At 43.7% G+C, this 12,488-nt stretch overlaps 1 protein-coding gene across 1 annotated transcript in view; it reads left to right on the top strand.

Annotated features, from left to right (window-relative positions):
- The window catches only part of mei1 (meiotic double-stranded break formation protein 1), a 45,407-nt gene that overhangs the window by 26,876 nt on the left and 6,043 nt on the right, over nucleotides 1-12,488 (top strand). Inside the window, 17 exon segments of the mRNA XM_078797360.1 lie at nucleotides 127-261; nucleotides 420-534; nucleotides 1,040-1,131; nucleotides 1,289-1,436; nucleotides 1,674-1,785; nucleotides 2,684-2,744; nucleotides 3,611-3,708; nucleotides 4,938-5,118; nucleotides 6,578-6,728; nucleotides 7,308-7,561; nucleotides 7,563-7,677; nucleotides 7,921-8,104; nucleotides 8,472-8,582; nucleotides 9,935-10,045; nucleotides 10,562-10,740; nucleotides 10,998-11,082; nucleotides 11,832-12,016. Of these exon segments, the coding sequence (XP_078653486.1) occupies nucleotides 127-261; nucleotides 420-534; nucleotides 1,040-1,131; nucleotides 1,289-1,436; nucleotides 1,674-1,785; nucleotides 2,684-2,744; nucleotides 3,611-3,708; nucleotides 4,938-5,118; nucleotides 6,578-6,728; nucleotides 7,308-7,561; nucleotides 7,563-7,677; nucleotides 7,921-8,104; nucleotides 8,472-8,582; nucleotides 9,935-10,045; nucleotides 10,562-10,740; nucleotides 10,998-11,082; nucleotides 11,832-12,016 (2,317 nt within the window).

Genomic DNA, 12,488 nt, shown 5'->3' with positions numbered 1-12,488 from the left:
GACAAAACACCTACCATATTTGTAATGTCAGGACTTATTTGTTGTGTGTGTCTGCACTCAAAGACAAATTACAGATGCTGTAGATGAACCAGTTTTGCCACTATTACCCTTTTTCTTCCCCCCCAGGCAGCCCCCAAATGTGCGTTTATTCCTCAGTCCACAGGCGTTTATGGCTGCATCACAGACCGTGGTCGCTGGACTCTCCTGCTCCTGCCTGCGAGTGGCCACACAAGCTGCAAACGCCGCCTCCGCCCTCTTTAGGTACAAACAAGTATGACAGATCCACACTGGATCGTGTGTGTACAGTCCCGTCTATCCACGGCACAGAATCTGAGACACACAACACAAGCCAACTTTATTATATTTCCACCTGTAAATATTTAGTCCATATGTTTCTGTCCATGTTAAAACCTGACCAGACTTCACCACCAATCCAGACCTGTCCAGTACCAGGAGTTACAAGAACTGGTAGGAGCCATCACTAACAGGTTCAACGAGCTTCCCTTGTACTCCTCTGGTCAACATCGATGTATTGTGAGTTTCCTTTTTTTTCCGTTTTATTCCCAGGTAAATGATATAAGCAGTATGATGCCGTTAATGTTTATGTAGCTCAACTAGCTGTGACATAGGCTACATGGAGGCCACGGTCGGGATACAGAACATGGACAATAAAATAAAACACAGTAACGACATGGATGGAGATCTTGTTCCTCTGAAGCCATTGTTCCAGACGCCTTCTGAAGGCTGAATGGCCGATATGCGGGGAGCCACTCTATGTTAAAATGTCTTACCATATGATTTTAATAGGACAGTTTTAAATTCAAGGAAATTCAGAGTATGTTTTTAATACTGTATAGCAGTTATTTATCACTGATGACCATCCTGATATGATTTAAATGGACAACCTCGGTGCTTTTTAAATAACAGGTGATCGTTGAAGAGACAAACCTGATGATTTTTTCCCTTCTTACCTCACCTCCAGTCTGCCTCACTCATCCTGCTTGAAGTATTTATTTTCCATCTTGTTCGATGTCTTCAGGGCAGTCAGAGGAAGTCAGACCACAGCAGCCTGGCCTCCAGGTCAGAAGGATTTCATCTGCAGTCCCTGCTCTGTTTTCAGACTGCTTGCAGGTCAGCCCGGCAAGTCGCATCTTTGAGGAGTCAAATGATTGCTCAGGCTTTGTGGTCTGTGCTTTTATTTATAGTCAGCACCCACAATCTCGAACATTGGGAATCATTTTCTTTCTTTTTTTTAAGATCCAGTCTATACTAAGTGTGTCTGTGTTAGATTGGCTGAGGACTGTGCATCAGATCCTGTTCTGAAGGAGAACACGTTCACGGCTCCATCAACGCACAGCCGTGACCAGGACTCGCTGGAGTCTCTGTGCCAATGCCTGCTGCGCTGCTGTGACTCCGTCTGGATACCCGGCGTTGTTGTGAGTGCCGGCGTACTCGCATAATGCACACATCTGTTTAATCACACTTTCATCGAAACCTCGCTGTCACAAACGCTTAGAGCAAAACACTTGTGAAAATAATACTTTCCCGCATCGCAACTCGGCTCACTGGGTCTTGATAGGAAATTAATGACCACAGCCGCACATCTTTCCTGTCAACTTAATTATATTCCAGTGTTTACCGTTTTCATTTGGGGTATTTTCCTGTTTATACAGAGGATGTGTGAATGTGCACCAAATCCTCAGATATTGCAGACCTTCTACTCAATCCTGTGCTCCCAGTTCACTCTCCTGCCATCTCTCATGCCGGTCTTTGCTACCAAGATGGGTAAGTGGTATTTTTCACACAATATTCTTAAAGGGGAGAGGGCCCATCATTCACAATCCTAAACGTGAAAAGGGAAAGAAATATGTGTTCATGGTTCACATAAAGATTGGGAATGATGGGCAAAATTCCAAATAATGTGTATTTAGGTCTATTTGTGAATACAAAAATTAAAATACAGCTGTTTGCTATGTTTCTACACACCGAGATGCGCCAGGCGTCACGTCACAAATTAAAAGTGGACTTTTTGGGAACATTGTAACAAGCTTCATGGTATTTTATTTTAAAAATGACTATTTCAGCCGCCGTGGCTTTCATTTTTCTCCTTGTTGGTTGAAACATTGCCTCCTCCTTCTGGCTTACTCGTCTTTGCTTGTGTTTAGGAGCAGCACCATGACTCTCCTTTAAAATAAAAAAAATGATGATAGCTTGATCATAAATACCAGTAAATGCGACGCATGCTCCTTGGAGTCTAGATGTTGTCAAATGACAATACAGGAAGGAACACACAACATATGTTCCGTGAAAAACACAAAGATTGTTTGGAGGCAGATTCATCTGGTTTCAGCCGGCATATGCGTTCCTGCTTCTGTTCTCCAACTTTCTTCATTTTACAAAGTACTTTTCTAAACAAACGACTTGTTCAACAGCGGCGACAGCTTTTATGCGCTCTTTTATTATTCATCAGATGTTAGCTGATTTAACATTCAAGACTGAAAAGACGCCGCTATTTTGTCTTTAGCGCGCCCCTCCACGTCTGTGACAGCAATTTGTTTTCTCATTCTGCAATTGGCTTGGGAAAGTATAATATAAATAGCAATGCCTTGCTCATCGTCACCCGTTCATTACTTGCTGCCTCAGGCCTTTTTAATTCTGTTCTTCATTTTTTTTCCCCCTGCAGCCTCTTCTGGTTTCTACAGGCTGGCTTTGGAACACAAAGGGGTTTTCTGCATCGGAAGCAGGTACACAGTAACCGGATAACCTGAGGACATGAACATTTACGGAACAGTGGGCTGTCAAAATCTGTGTGTGTGTGATTGTGCTTTCTTTGCCCGTGTGTTATATCGTGATGTCCTCAGAAAGTCGAGTCGTCCCTTTCCCTCTCTACACGGTGAACATTAAGACATAACGCGTCTGTGGCTGTGTCTGTTAGCATCGTTCTTCTCAGCAGTGTGTTTGGGGCTGCCGGTTTAGAGCCGTGTGGGTCTGTATTGCAGGGTTTCTACGGTCCTAAATGCAGTTGGGTCTCAACCAGGGGTCTCAAACTCAATTTACTTGGGGGCCACTGGAGCTCGGGTCTGGGTGAGACTGGGCCGCATTAGGTTTTCCAAAAAAAAAACGCATTTATTATAAACACAAAAATGTAAAAAACTTTGCTTTGGTTCCACTTTTCTACAAGAAAAGCTTTGATAAAACATTCCACTGTTCTCAAATATCTTATACTCTTTTTATTTACAACATATTGCGCAACTGCAGGGTCTTGAGACACATGCTAACTCGCAAACTAGAGAGCTAGCGACCTAAACGGTAGCCTTCAAGTTATTTCCTTTAAACTTAAATAGCCAAAAACTTACCACTTCCACACGGATAGGGAGGATAACAGTTATTTAACCTTTAACATGAACATTAATTAAACATAATAATTTTTTCTGGGTACATGATACCATACAGCATCCATATCAAACTTGCACGGGCTGCACTAACATTAAACTTTCATATCAAGGCGGGGCCCCCTGAGACCCCAAATGATACCGTCCCTCTGTGTTTCATTGTTTTCTATTTATATAACCCTGCAGTTTTCCTGGCTTTCTTTCCCAAATGTTTCCAGGAACGCACATTTGAATGCAGCTTGCTGTGATTTCCTCCTCAAAGTCAGCACGTGTCTGCTCTCCCAGTCAAGTCCCGTTTCTGATGCCTACCAGGAGGGTATGCAGATACGAGTACACGATCGCAGCACACACGATGCTAAACGCGCCTCGCCAGCGATGTTATGATCAGTTGGGAGAATCTGTTCTTTTTAGAGCTGTAGCTATAAATCAGAGACTGGAGTTGTTCTTTATTTTGAAGGCCAAAATATATTCTTCAATGTCTTAGCTCGTTGACAGTTATTTGATGAAAAGTTGCATCATAACTCCTTGGTTGTTTGCTCTGGCCGTGTTTACAATTCAGTACTGCAAGCGTTACATCCCGCCCTCTTCCTGCATTTTTTAATTTGCCTTTATTAGTCTTGCTTTAAAAACGGTTGGCTCGTGGCCTGGGCTTTTAAAGATTATTTCCCTTACCGCTTGTCTGTTGATTTTATTTGCGTCTTTATTTCTCAAGATCTTATCTTCGTTGAAATATGTATCAACGTGATGTTACTGTCATCGCAGCCTAACATTTGTTGTTTACCCTCATTTGCATAGTAGGTGTCTTTATTGTGATGCTCGCATCGTCCTCCCACCGAGTCGCTATTCTATTTTTACTACACGCCTCTTCCTGACTCTCACCTTAATGCATTTGGGCGATGGGTGAAAACGCTCAATCATCCGCAGTGAGCTGGTCATCAGACCGTCGCCGGTATGCTTCTGCCGCGCCACAAGCGGAAGCTAAGGGAGGGGATGAGGTGACGGAAGGTCAGCGGCAGCCATATTACCCAATTACTCATTATTTATTACTCCTGATCCACTAAGAACCCATTTCATTTTTAATAATCATAATTAATTGGATTCATGTCACGCCTTTCAAGATCCCCACAGCGCTTTACAGTTGTGGTTTTCAGTTCTCTATTCTTCCGGCTGCTTTGAAGATCCTGTAGCAATGAATAATGTACCTTATCATTGTTTGTAATCCTCTGGTGTATTAATGAGGGGTTTAATTACATTATTGAATTTCCCTTATTGTGTGCTATTTTTTACGTTTCTCCTCTTTTGCTGTCATGTCGCACATCATGTGGCTTTCTCACTACCCAAAAACCGAGGCAGCATCCGTCGAGGTTTCGGACATTACGGTTTTACATCAATTTTACATTCCCTGCTAATTTCACAAAGATACGGGTGGGTCTCTCCCCCGGGTGCCGTTGAACAAAATCATTCAGTCTTTGATTTATTTGCCTTCATCAGGAGCAGCATGTTGATTGGTCGCGTTCTTTGCGTCTGTTGTAATTCAACCCCCAGATGCGGAGGAAGCGGAGAATCTCCTGCAGTGCAATCTCCCATCTCTGTGCTGCGGCATCTCGGACTGGCCCGCTCTGCTGTGCCAGTCTCCCGGGCCCCTACTGTGTGATTATAGAGGACCAAGAGCCACCCAGTACTGCCTAGTCATAATACTGCACCTCGCCCTGCAGCAAGGAGACAGGTACATCTACTATATGGAGGGGAAAAGTACAAATTATGAAGAATGATAAATGCTAATAGTTCAGTACGCTATGATGTACATATTTATTGAAATAAGCAATTTTTATAACCTTGTCTATCAAAGTGGCAAATCAGCAAGAAAGTCTATAAGCAGTTGAATAATTTCTTGGCTTTGAACTTGAAATTCCCTCGCAGAATAGCCTGAAGCAACGCGAGTGTAAATACAGAATGAATAGAACATGTTGTCCAGGCTTGGTATTTTTATAGGGAAAGAATTTATTATTGCATATTTCAGCAAGGTCTGAAATGTGGTTGGCACCCCCCCTCCCCCCGCCTCACAGAGTTTTGGAGTGCGAATCTCAGCCGAGACCTCTCTGGTGTTTGAATGTTTTTCTCCTCCTTGCCAGTTTCCTCCCACCAGTGACCGGCGGTGAGGTGCATGGCTGATTTTACACGTACGCCCCCTTCAGGTGTGGCAGGAGTATCACCTTATGACTGAGTTTGGACTAACGACACACACTTACAATAAATACATTACCAAGCCTCTGAAACTGGTTCTCAACTGGTTTGGCACTTGCCTGCTGGCCACAACGTAGAGGTGCGGTGCACCTGGTTTTGAACATTTCCAAAGTGCGGCTTAGGGTCCGTTTTCCACCGGCAGCTTGTTATTTGTTGTTTGTAATGAGATTATTATTATTATTTGTCACCTATAAAGCGACGCTTATGTAGCGTATAGTATAATATACTGACCTGCATTGGTATGGTTTTTGCATCTTTAATGTACACACGTTTTATTCCAGAATTGTATTCATTGGAGGATCACCTGCCAGTAGATTGGAATTTGATTTTTATGCTTCATTTGAAATATCATAATAATCAATGATCAATAATAATAAAAAATAAAGACATTATTTGCGGAGAAAAATACCAAGGTACAGATCGGACCATACTGTAGGTGACCTGAACCGTTGCCCGCCAGTACTGTTAAGTACTGCAGAATTATTTTTCCGTCAAGGACAAGAGGTTGATCTGTACATACTCTTCATGTCACCCATAGCAACATGCAGTTGTCCTTGTAGAATGTCTTCTAAATGTACTGCAACCACGTTTAGTTGTACACAACACTTGACCCCAAGATACCTGGACTCCGCTACCAGGGACAGCCATTCACTCCCAACTTGAAGGGACTGAACGTCAGTTGTCTGTCTTAAAAGCTTAGCTACTGGCTGCAAAACACCCCGATGCCCCGATGCTTATTTTATCACAACCTCAGCCAAGAACGGAGAAAAATCTGTTGTACCAATGATGCACGGAGTTTGTATTGTATGAAGGGATTTCACATAGCCAAGGCTTTACTGTGGCACACAGTACAGCATTTCTCTTACTTTAGAAGTACAATCCAAGAATTACATTCATTCAGATGTTTCTGTGTGTGTGTATTGTGTGTGTGTGTGAACCAGGCTCCTGCCAGACCAGACGGTGTTTTCCAGTGTGGTGTGGCTTTTGCGTTCCGTGCAGGAGGAAGGCAGCTCCACCATCCCGACCTGTGTTCTGCGGTCTGCCCTTTACCTGCTGTCGGTGACTCAGGACAAGAGCGTCGCACTTGACGGGGTAACTCGTTTGGCGTAACACACTAAAAACGTATCAAGTTATGGTCACGGTGCTTTAAAAAGCGAGCCTTCTAAATTCAGCTTTACATGTTTGACTGAGTGCAGGGATTTTCAAACTGGGGTCCGTAAGATCGGTTCGGAGTTCTTGCACTAAATTAAGTTATCAAGCCCTAATTGTGCAACCCACTTCATCAATGGATGCAAAGACCACAGCGGCTAAGTTATGCAATATGAGGACCACTACAGTATATGGAGTTTGGCCAAAATGTGTTCTCGGGTTCTTTCAGGTGCTTGACCGTCATTTTAACATTTGTAACATTGTTGTTGTGTTAAAGTTGAGCCAATGAAGTACGCTTTAAACTGCCGGTTCCGGTCCTTGGTCCCAAGAAGTTTGAAAACCCCTGCTTTTGCTAGCATCCGCCATTTTTTTTGTATATAACAGTTTCTTAGACTACAAATGTCATTTCCCCTGAGGAATATAATGACTATACTACAAGAATGTCTTATGTTGGGAAGATTTCGAACCAGAAAGGTTTTAATGAAAGTTTTTTTATTTTTTTTTTGTGTCGACCTGTTCAAGGCTCCTTTGAAGTGCATCAGCACAGCACTCTCCTGTCAAAGCTTCTCATCCCTCTACATTCACCATCCCGCCTTCCTCCACTTCATTTCTTGCCATCCGCTGCTTGAAAAGAAATTTGGAGCCCCGACCTTGGAACTTTGGTTGACCAAACAGGCGCAGTCGACGGATCCGACCGTGGTGACAAATGTTTTGTTTCGCTATAAAAACATTGACTGTTTTGATTTACTGTCATGTTCTTACGTCACAGACAGGCAGACACGCTAAGGACAAAAGACAAAGATGTGACGGGCAAGAGCAAGAGCCAGACACAGAAATTGCGGAGCTCCTGTCTGTGGTGGAGAAGTACCCAGCTGTCATCCTGACCCTCCTGGTGAGATAAAATACACTGGAACTCCTGAAATATGCAAAGCCATGCGTTGAACACAGAAATACGGCGGGTGATATTTCAAAGCAACAAAGAGCGTTTGCTTCACATCTCGGCAAACATGATGCGGTCAGGCTCGCCGCACCGCAGCGTCTAAGCACGGTCTGGAGACGGATGGAATTTTCACCGTTATTAGCTCCGACTGATCAAAGTCAGGACATGTCAACGTGATGAAGTTGTGTTCCGCAGGACGTGGTTTGCACCGGGGAGGCTGCCCTCGCGGAGCGAGCTCTGTCAGTTCTGACGCTTCTCTTGGATGGTCACAGTGAATTTGAGGCGGACTTGTGTACCAGTTTGAAACCCGCCCTACTTCAGGCCCTGCAGAGACTCAGTGTGGAGAGGATGGGCCGTGGACTGAATCGCACTGAAGAAGGTAAAGAAGCAGAGGGTCATAACTTGGTGTTTGCTCTCATCAAATCCTTATGGCTGACCAACTAAAATTGTTAATTATTAATTATTGATACTATTAAATACGTAACACCAATAAATACATTTACTTAGACCCATTTGCAAATGATATTGCTGGGATGTTTTTATGGGCTTCACTCCCTCTTATGTTATTGTATTTGTGATACATTTTTAAGAAGAAAATGACAGATGTGGATCTTTTGAAGTACAAATGACTGGCAATGAACATGAATGAGAACATTACAGTGTAATATTCATACAGTAATTATGCTGCACATTTACTGGTAGCGACCATGAACAGTGTCTGTTTTTTTGACCGCTTGCTTTTGCAGTGCATTCGCTCCCTCTGGTGCTGAGGCTGCTTTGCGTAACTCAGACCAGCAACCCGCCTTCCCCCCGCTGCAGCAAGATGGACGGAGTACACTTCAAGCTGCTCTACCACGGTAAGGTGGAAACGGCTCTGCTCCACTCCTCTCCTCCCCTCAGCTCATCACTCAGTGTACACAATAACGATGACAAACACAACTTCTTTAACACCGAACAAAGTCATTTTATCTGAATAAGCACACGCTGCATTCACCTGTATTCCCACCGGAGTGGAAATCTTGCTTCTCTTCAGTCATGAACATAGAAGCTCCCACTGCTGATGATGAAATATACTAAACCTTTACCTTTAGCGTCTTGATGTTGAAATCCCATCATCCCTCTGTGACTCATTATTGCCGTACTTGGATCTGGACCGTGTGCATGCATTAGTGGAGCCTTATCCCTTTTCCAGCTTGTCAATTCTTGACATTAATTAATTCAGTCTTTACCAACCAGAGTACGACATGAGTTAGGTACATCACGCCATATACGTATAGACTGCAAATTGTGGATTGAGCCACAAAAACAATATTGTACTTTGAAATACTTGGAAAATATTTGTGTAGTGACTCTTTTTTTCACGGTGATGGGTGGCCCAGTAGGGCGCCATGTTGGCCACATGTTGTAACATGGTATATTTAAACAATCTTATAGAAAAATAGCCACTAACATAAAATACTATATTCTCTTTTTTAAAATAAATATATAAAAAGTTGAATACAATGTTGAATGCTACACTCACGCTAGTCTCTGCAGCCGGGTTAGCGCCGTTAGCGCTTCTGTCTCACGTTACTCATGACGACAGACGGTAAACATGGTTGATGCCGTCTTTATCCAGCAACCTTTATACCATCTTTTTCACAGTTCACTCTCATTATGCAGCCTCTCCATCTCCTGAATGTAAACAGTGGAGCAAGCGGCACGCTACAAACGTAACAAGATGAACATCGCATTGCTTAAGGGGTCGGTAAATAAGGAAGTAATAAATAAAGCACGATTAAACACTAAAAACATCGCAGGACAGTCGGAGCTGCTAGCTTGTGATGAGATTGCTGCATGAAATCCAGTCGAAATCGATATTCTTATTTTTGATATCGTGCTTAAAAGAAATATCGCCCAGCCCTAAATGATGCAGTCATCTAAATTTGCATAATCGTTTCTATGGCGACCAGTCAAGGGTGTACCCCGACACTCCCCTGAAGACAGCTGGGGCAGTGGAAAACATGGACGGCTTCTTTTTGTCATTTTGTGTTGTTTTTTTAATGTCATAAACAAGATGGAGTCTGCGAATGTTTAGAGATGCGGTGAAGGACCACTTTCATTTTTACATGCTAATGTCTTAAGTTTGGCACCACAAATGAAATCAGTGTACTCAAAATGTCGTAGATCAGAACCGCCATGCCTGATTTCCAATGTATGTGTGTGTGAGTGAGTAATATTACAGGCAGGCTGAGCCCATCCAACACGGAGAGTCTGCTGCCTGCCCTCGGCTACCTGTACTGCTGCCTGAGCCTCTCTCCTCCAGACTGCAACGACAGAGGTTTGACGCGCTCTCGCCCTCGGTGTGTGTGAGTGTGTACTTTCCAGCACCGTTCAATATCTCATTGTGTGCCTCTCCATTTCAACCTCTTAACTGCGCTCTGTTTGCATTGCTTTGACTTTGACACGGTGGGTCTGACCAAGGAAGAACGTGGATTATTGAGACTGAAAGGAAATAGTAATCATACTATTTGACACTTCAATATTTAAACAGTGTGGACATCACTTGATATGTTGACTCTTGGGGCTACTTAGTCGGTTCTGTCAAACTACCAATGTCTATTCTAGGGCGTGCCTGGAATACAAAGCCAAAGAATTCGGATCACAACATATTCATTCATTTTTTGGTGAGAAATTTCCAAGTCAGTGGCTTGTTGGGTTTTAGCACCCCCGCACAGGCCAACATGGAGGTGTGTTTTTTGGTGACGCTCTATGAAGTCACACACAAAGTGATAAGACTGTGTTTGATCCACGCTCTTACTTGCTGACACGTGATCCAGCGCCTTCTCCTCCCCAGCTGTCTCCATGCTGCTCTCTAACTGTGGACTGATGGAGCAGCTTCAGACGGTTCTGTCCCCCCCACCCCACGCCGGGCCGCGTGTCTCCTCTTCAGCTGGTCCTTCCTCCTCCTTGCTGTGTGTCAGTCATCTTCTCTCGTCCTCGCTCATCACTTTGCAGCATTTGCACGGCACACAGGTAGACTCTTCACTCGTCGCCATTTTCTAGCCTTCAACTGTGAAGGCCACGACACAAAGACAAGGAAGTGCGACAATTGTAAAGGAAAAAAAACATAATGTGAGGCTGCAGTCTTTAAAAATACACCTTCGTCTTAGCTCTCAGCTTCCACTGCCGGGGATAATACAATATTACCAACAATAAGCATTTGGTCCAAAGCTCCTCTGATTCACCCCGCATTCTATTGTTTCCTTTCCGCCGTCTCTCCATTCTTTAAGGTTCACAAAAGCCTCAGCTGGAGCCTGGACGCAACTGTGCAGCGAATCCTTCTTCAGAAAAGGAACACAGACAATCTCTTGCTCGGTAACAAAGCCGATATTATGTATGACATTTACTGTTCAGAGGCAGACATAAATAATTAACATAGCAAGTGCCGGTCTAGTAAGTCGATGCAATCATGACCCAAATTATTATTGTTATTACGCCAACTGTCCTGCTTTCATTTCTATTGCGCTCGTTTCATTTGCAGGAAGAAAGTCAAAATTAAGTTTGTACTTTATTGATTGATTGTGGATTTTTAGAGTAGATTTTTACTTCTGATCGTTAGTGTTGATGGGTTCACTTTATTCATTAATATTCCCACACAGGGGCTGTGGCATTTGGCTCTTTTTCCCTCCTAATTTCTACGTTAGCTTATTGGAATTGTGTATGCTAGCTGCCCAACGACCCCCCGCAGAAGCAAAGCAACTGTAGTTCTGACAAGAGGTCTCACTCTGTTTGCTGTCTGCTTGTGAAATGATCAAGTTGGTTTTCATTTATCGTGTAAATATTGTCATATTTTAATCTCACATATTTTAATCTCCTGACACATCTATGCACCCTACATCAGCTTAGCGTGTCCCGGGCTGAAATGGGGATATTTTCATGACATGAAGTGTTCCTGCTGGTTATGTGTGCGGTATGTCAAGTTCACTGCGATCTGTCACTTCCCTCCTGCTGTCACGCCATCTCTCTCTGTTCTCGCCGTCTCCATTTTCACTCAATTTCCATCTTCCTTTTAGCCCAATTCATCCCATTCCTATGAACTTTGTTGCCTTTTTGCCTCTTCCCAGTCAGTTACCTGAGATTGCTGGAGGCCTTGCTCAACGTTGACCTGACCTCGGCAGTGATGAGCGTGACCAGCGGTCCTGGCTTGGTTGGACCAGCACCCTTGGAGGTTGAAGACGGGGAATTGTTCCCGCTCGGCTCCAGAGGGGCTCAGTGCCTCTCCATCGCTCTCAGTGGACTTATTTTACAGGTTGTTTGACCTTGGTGGAGAATCCAATATAAAAAAAACCCGTATACATTACCGTTTAACAATTTTAGCCCATAGTCTCATTGCGAATCTCTCTAGGACACACACACTCGTTTCCAGGTTGCGGTGAGGCTGTGATCATTTTACCGGGCGAGGAGAAGGCTACACTCTGCAGTCGTAACGCTTCTTACCACAGTAGTGAAAAAATCCAGTAGTGGAAAATAAATATCTTGCTGGAGACACAGACACGACACCCCACTATGTGTTTGGCCACAGGCTCATTTCGAAGTAAATTGAATGCAAAGGTGGTGTTGTGGTGAATAAACCATGAATTCCCCTCATGTCCGCGCTTAGCACGGGCGCTAAAAACACATCTTTTCTTGTAATCTGTCGTTTTGTCCAGAGCGTCGTAAAGAGTAGTGATAAACTGAATGCACGACCGACCAGAGATGTATTATTTGTTTTTATATTTGAT

This window comes from Doryrhamphus excisus, linkage group LG16 (assembly GCF_037039965.1).
Source record: "Doryrhamphus excisus strain RoL-2023G ecotype Guam linkage group LG16, RoL_Dexc_Guam_v1.1, whole genome shotgun sequence".
Classification (NCBI taxonomy): domain Eukaryota; kingdom Metazoa; phylum Chordata; class Actinopteri; order Syngnathiformes; family Syngnathidae; genus Doryrhamphus; species Doryrhamphus excisus.
Note: the sequence above shows the minus strand (reverse complement) of the source record. Positions and strands in the feature narration are given on the sequence as shown.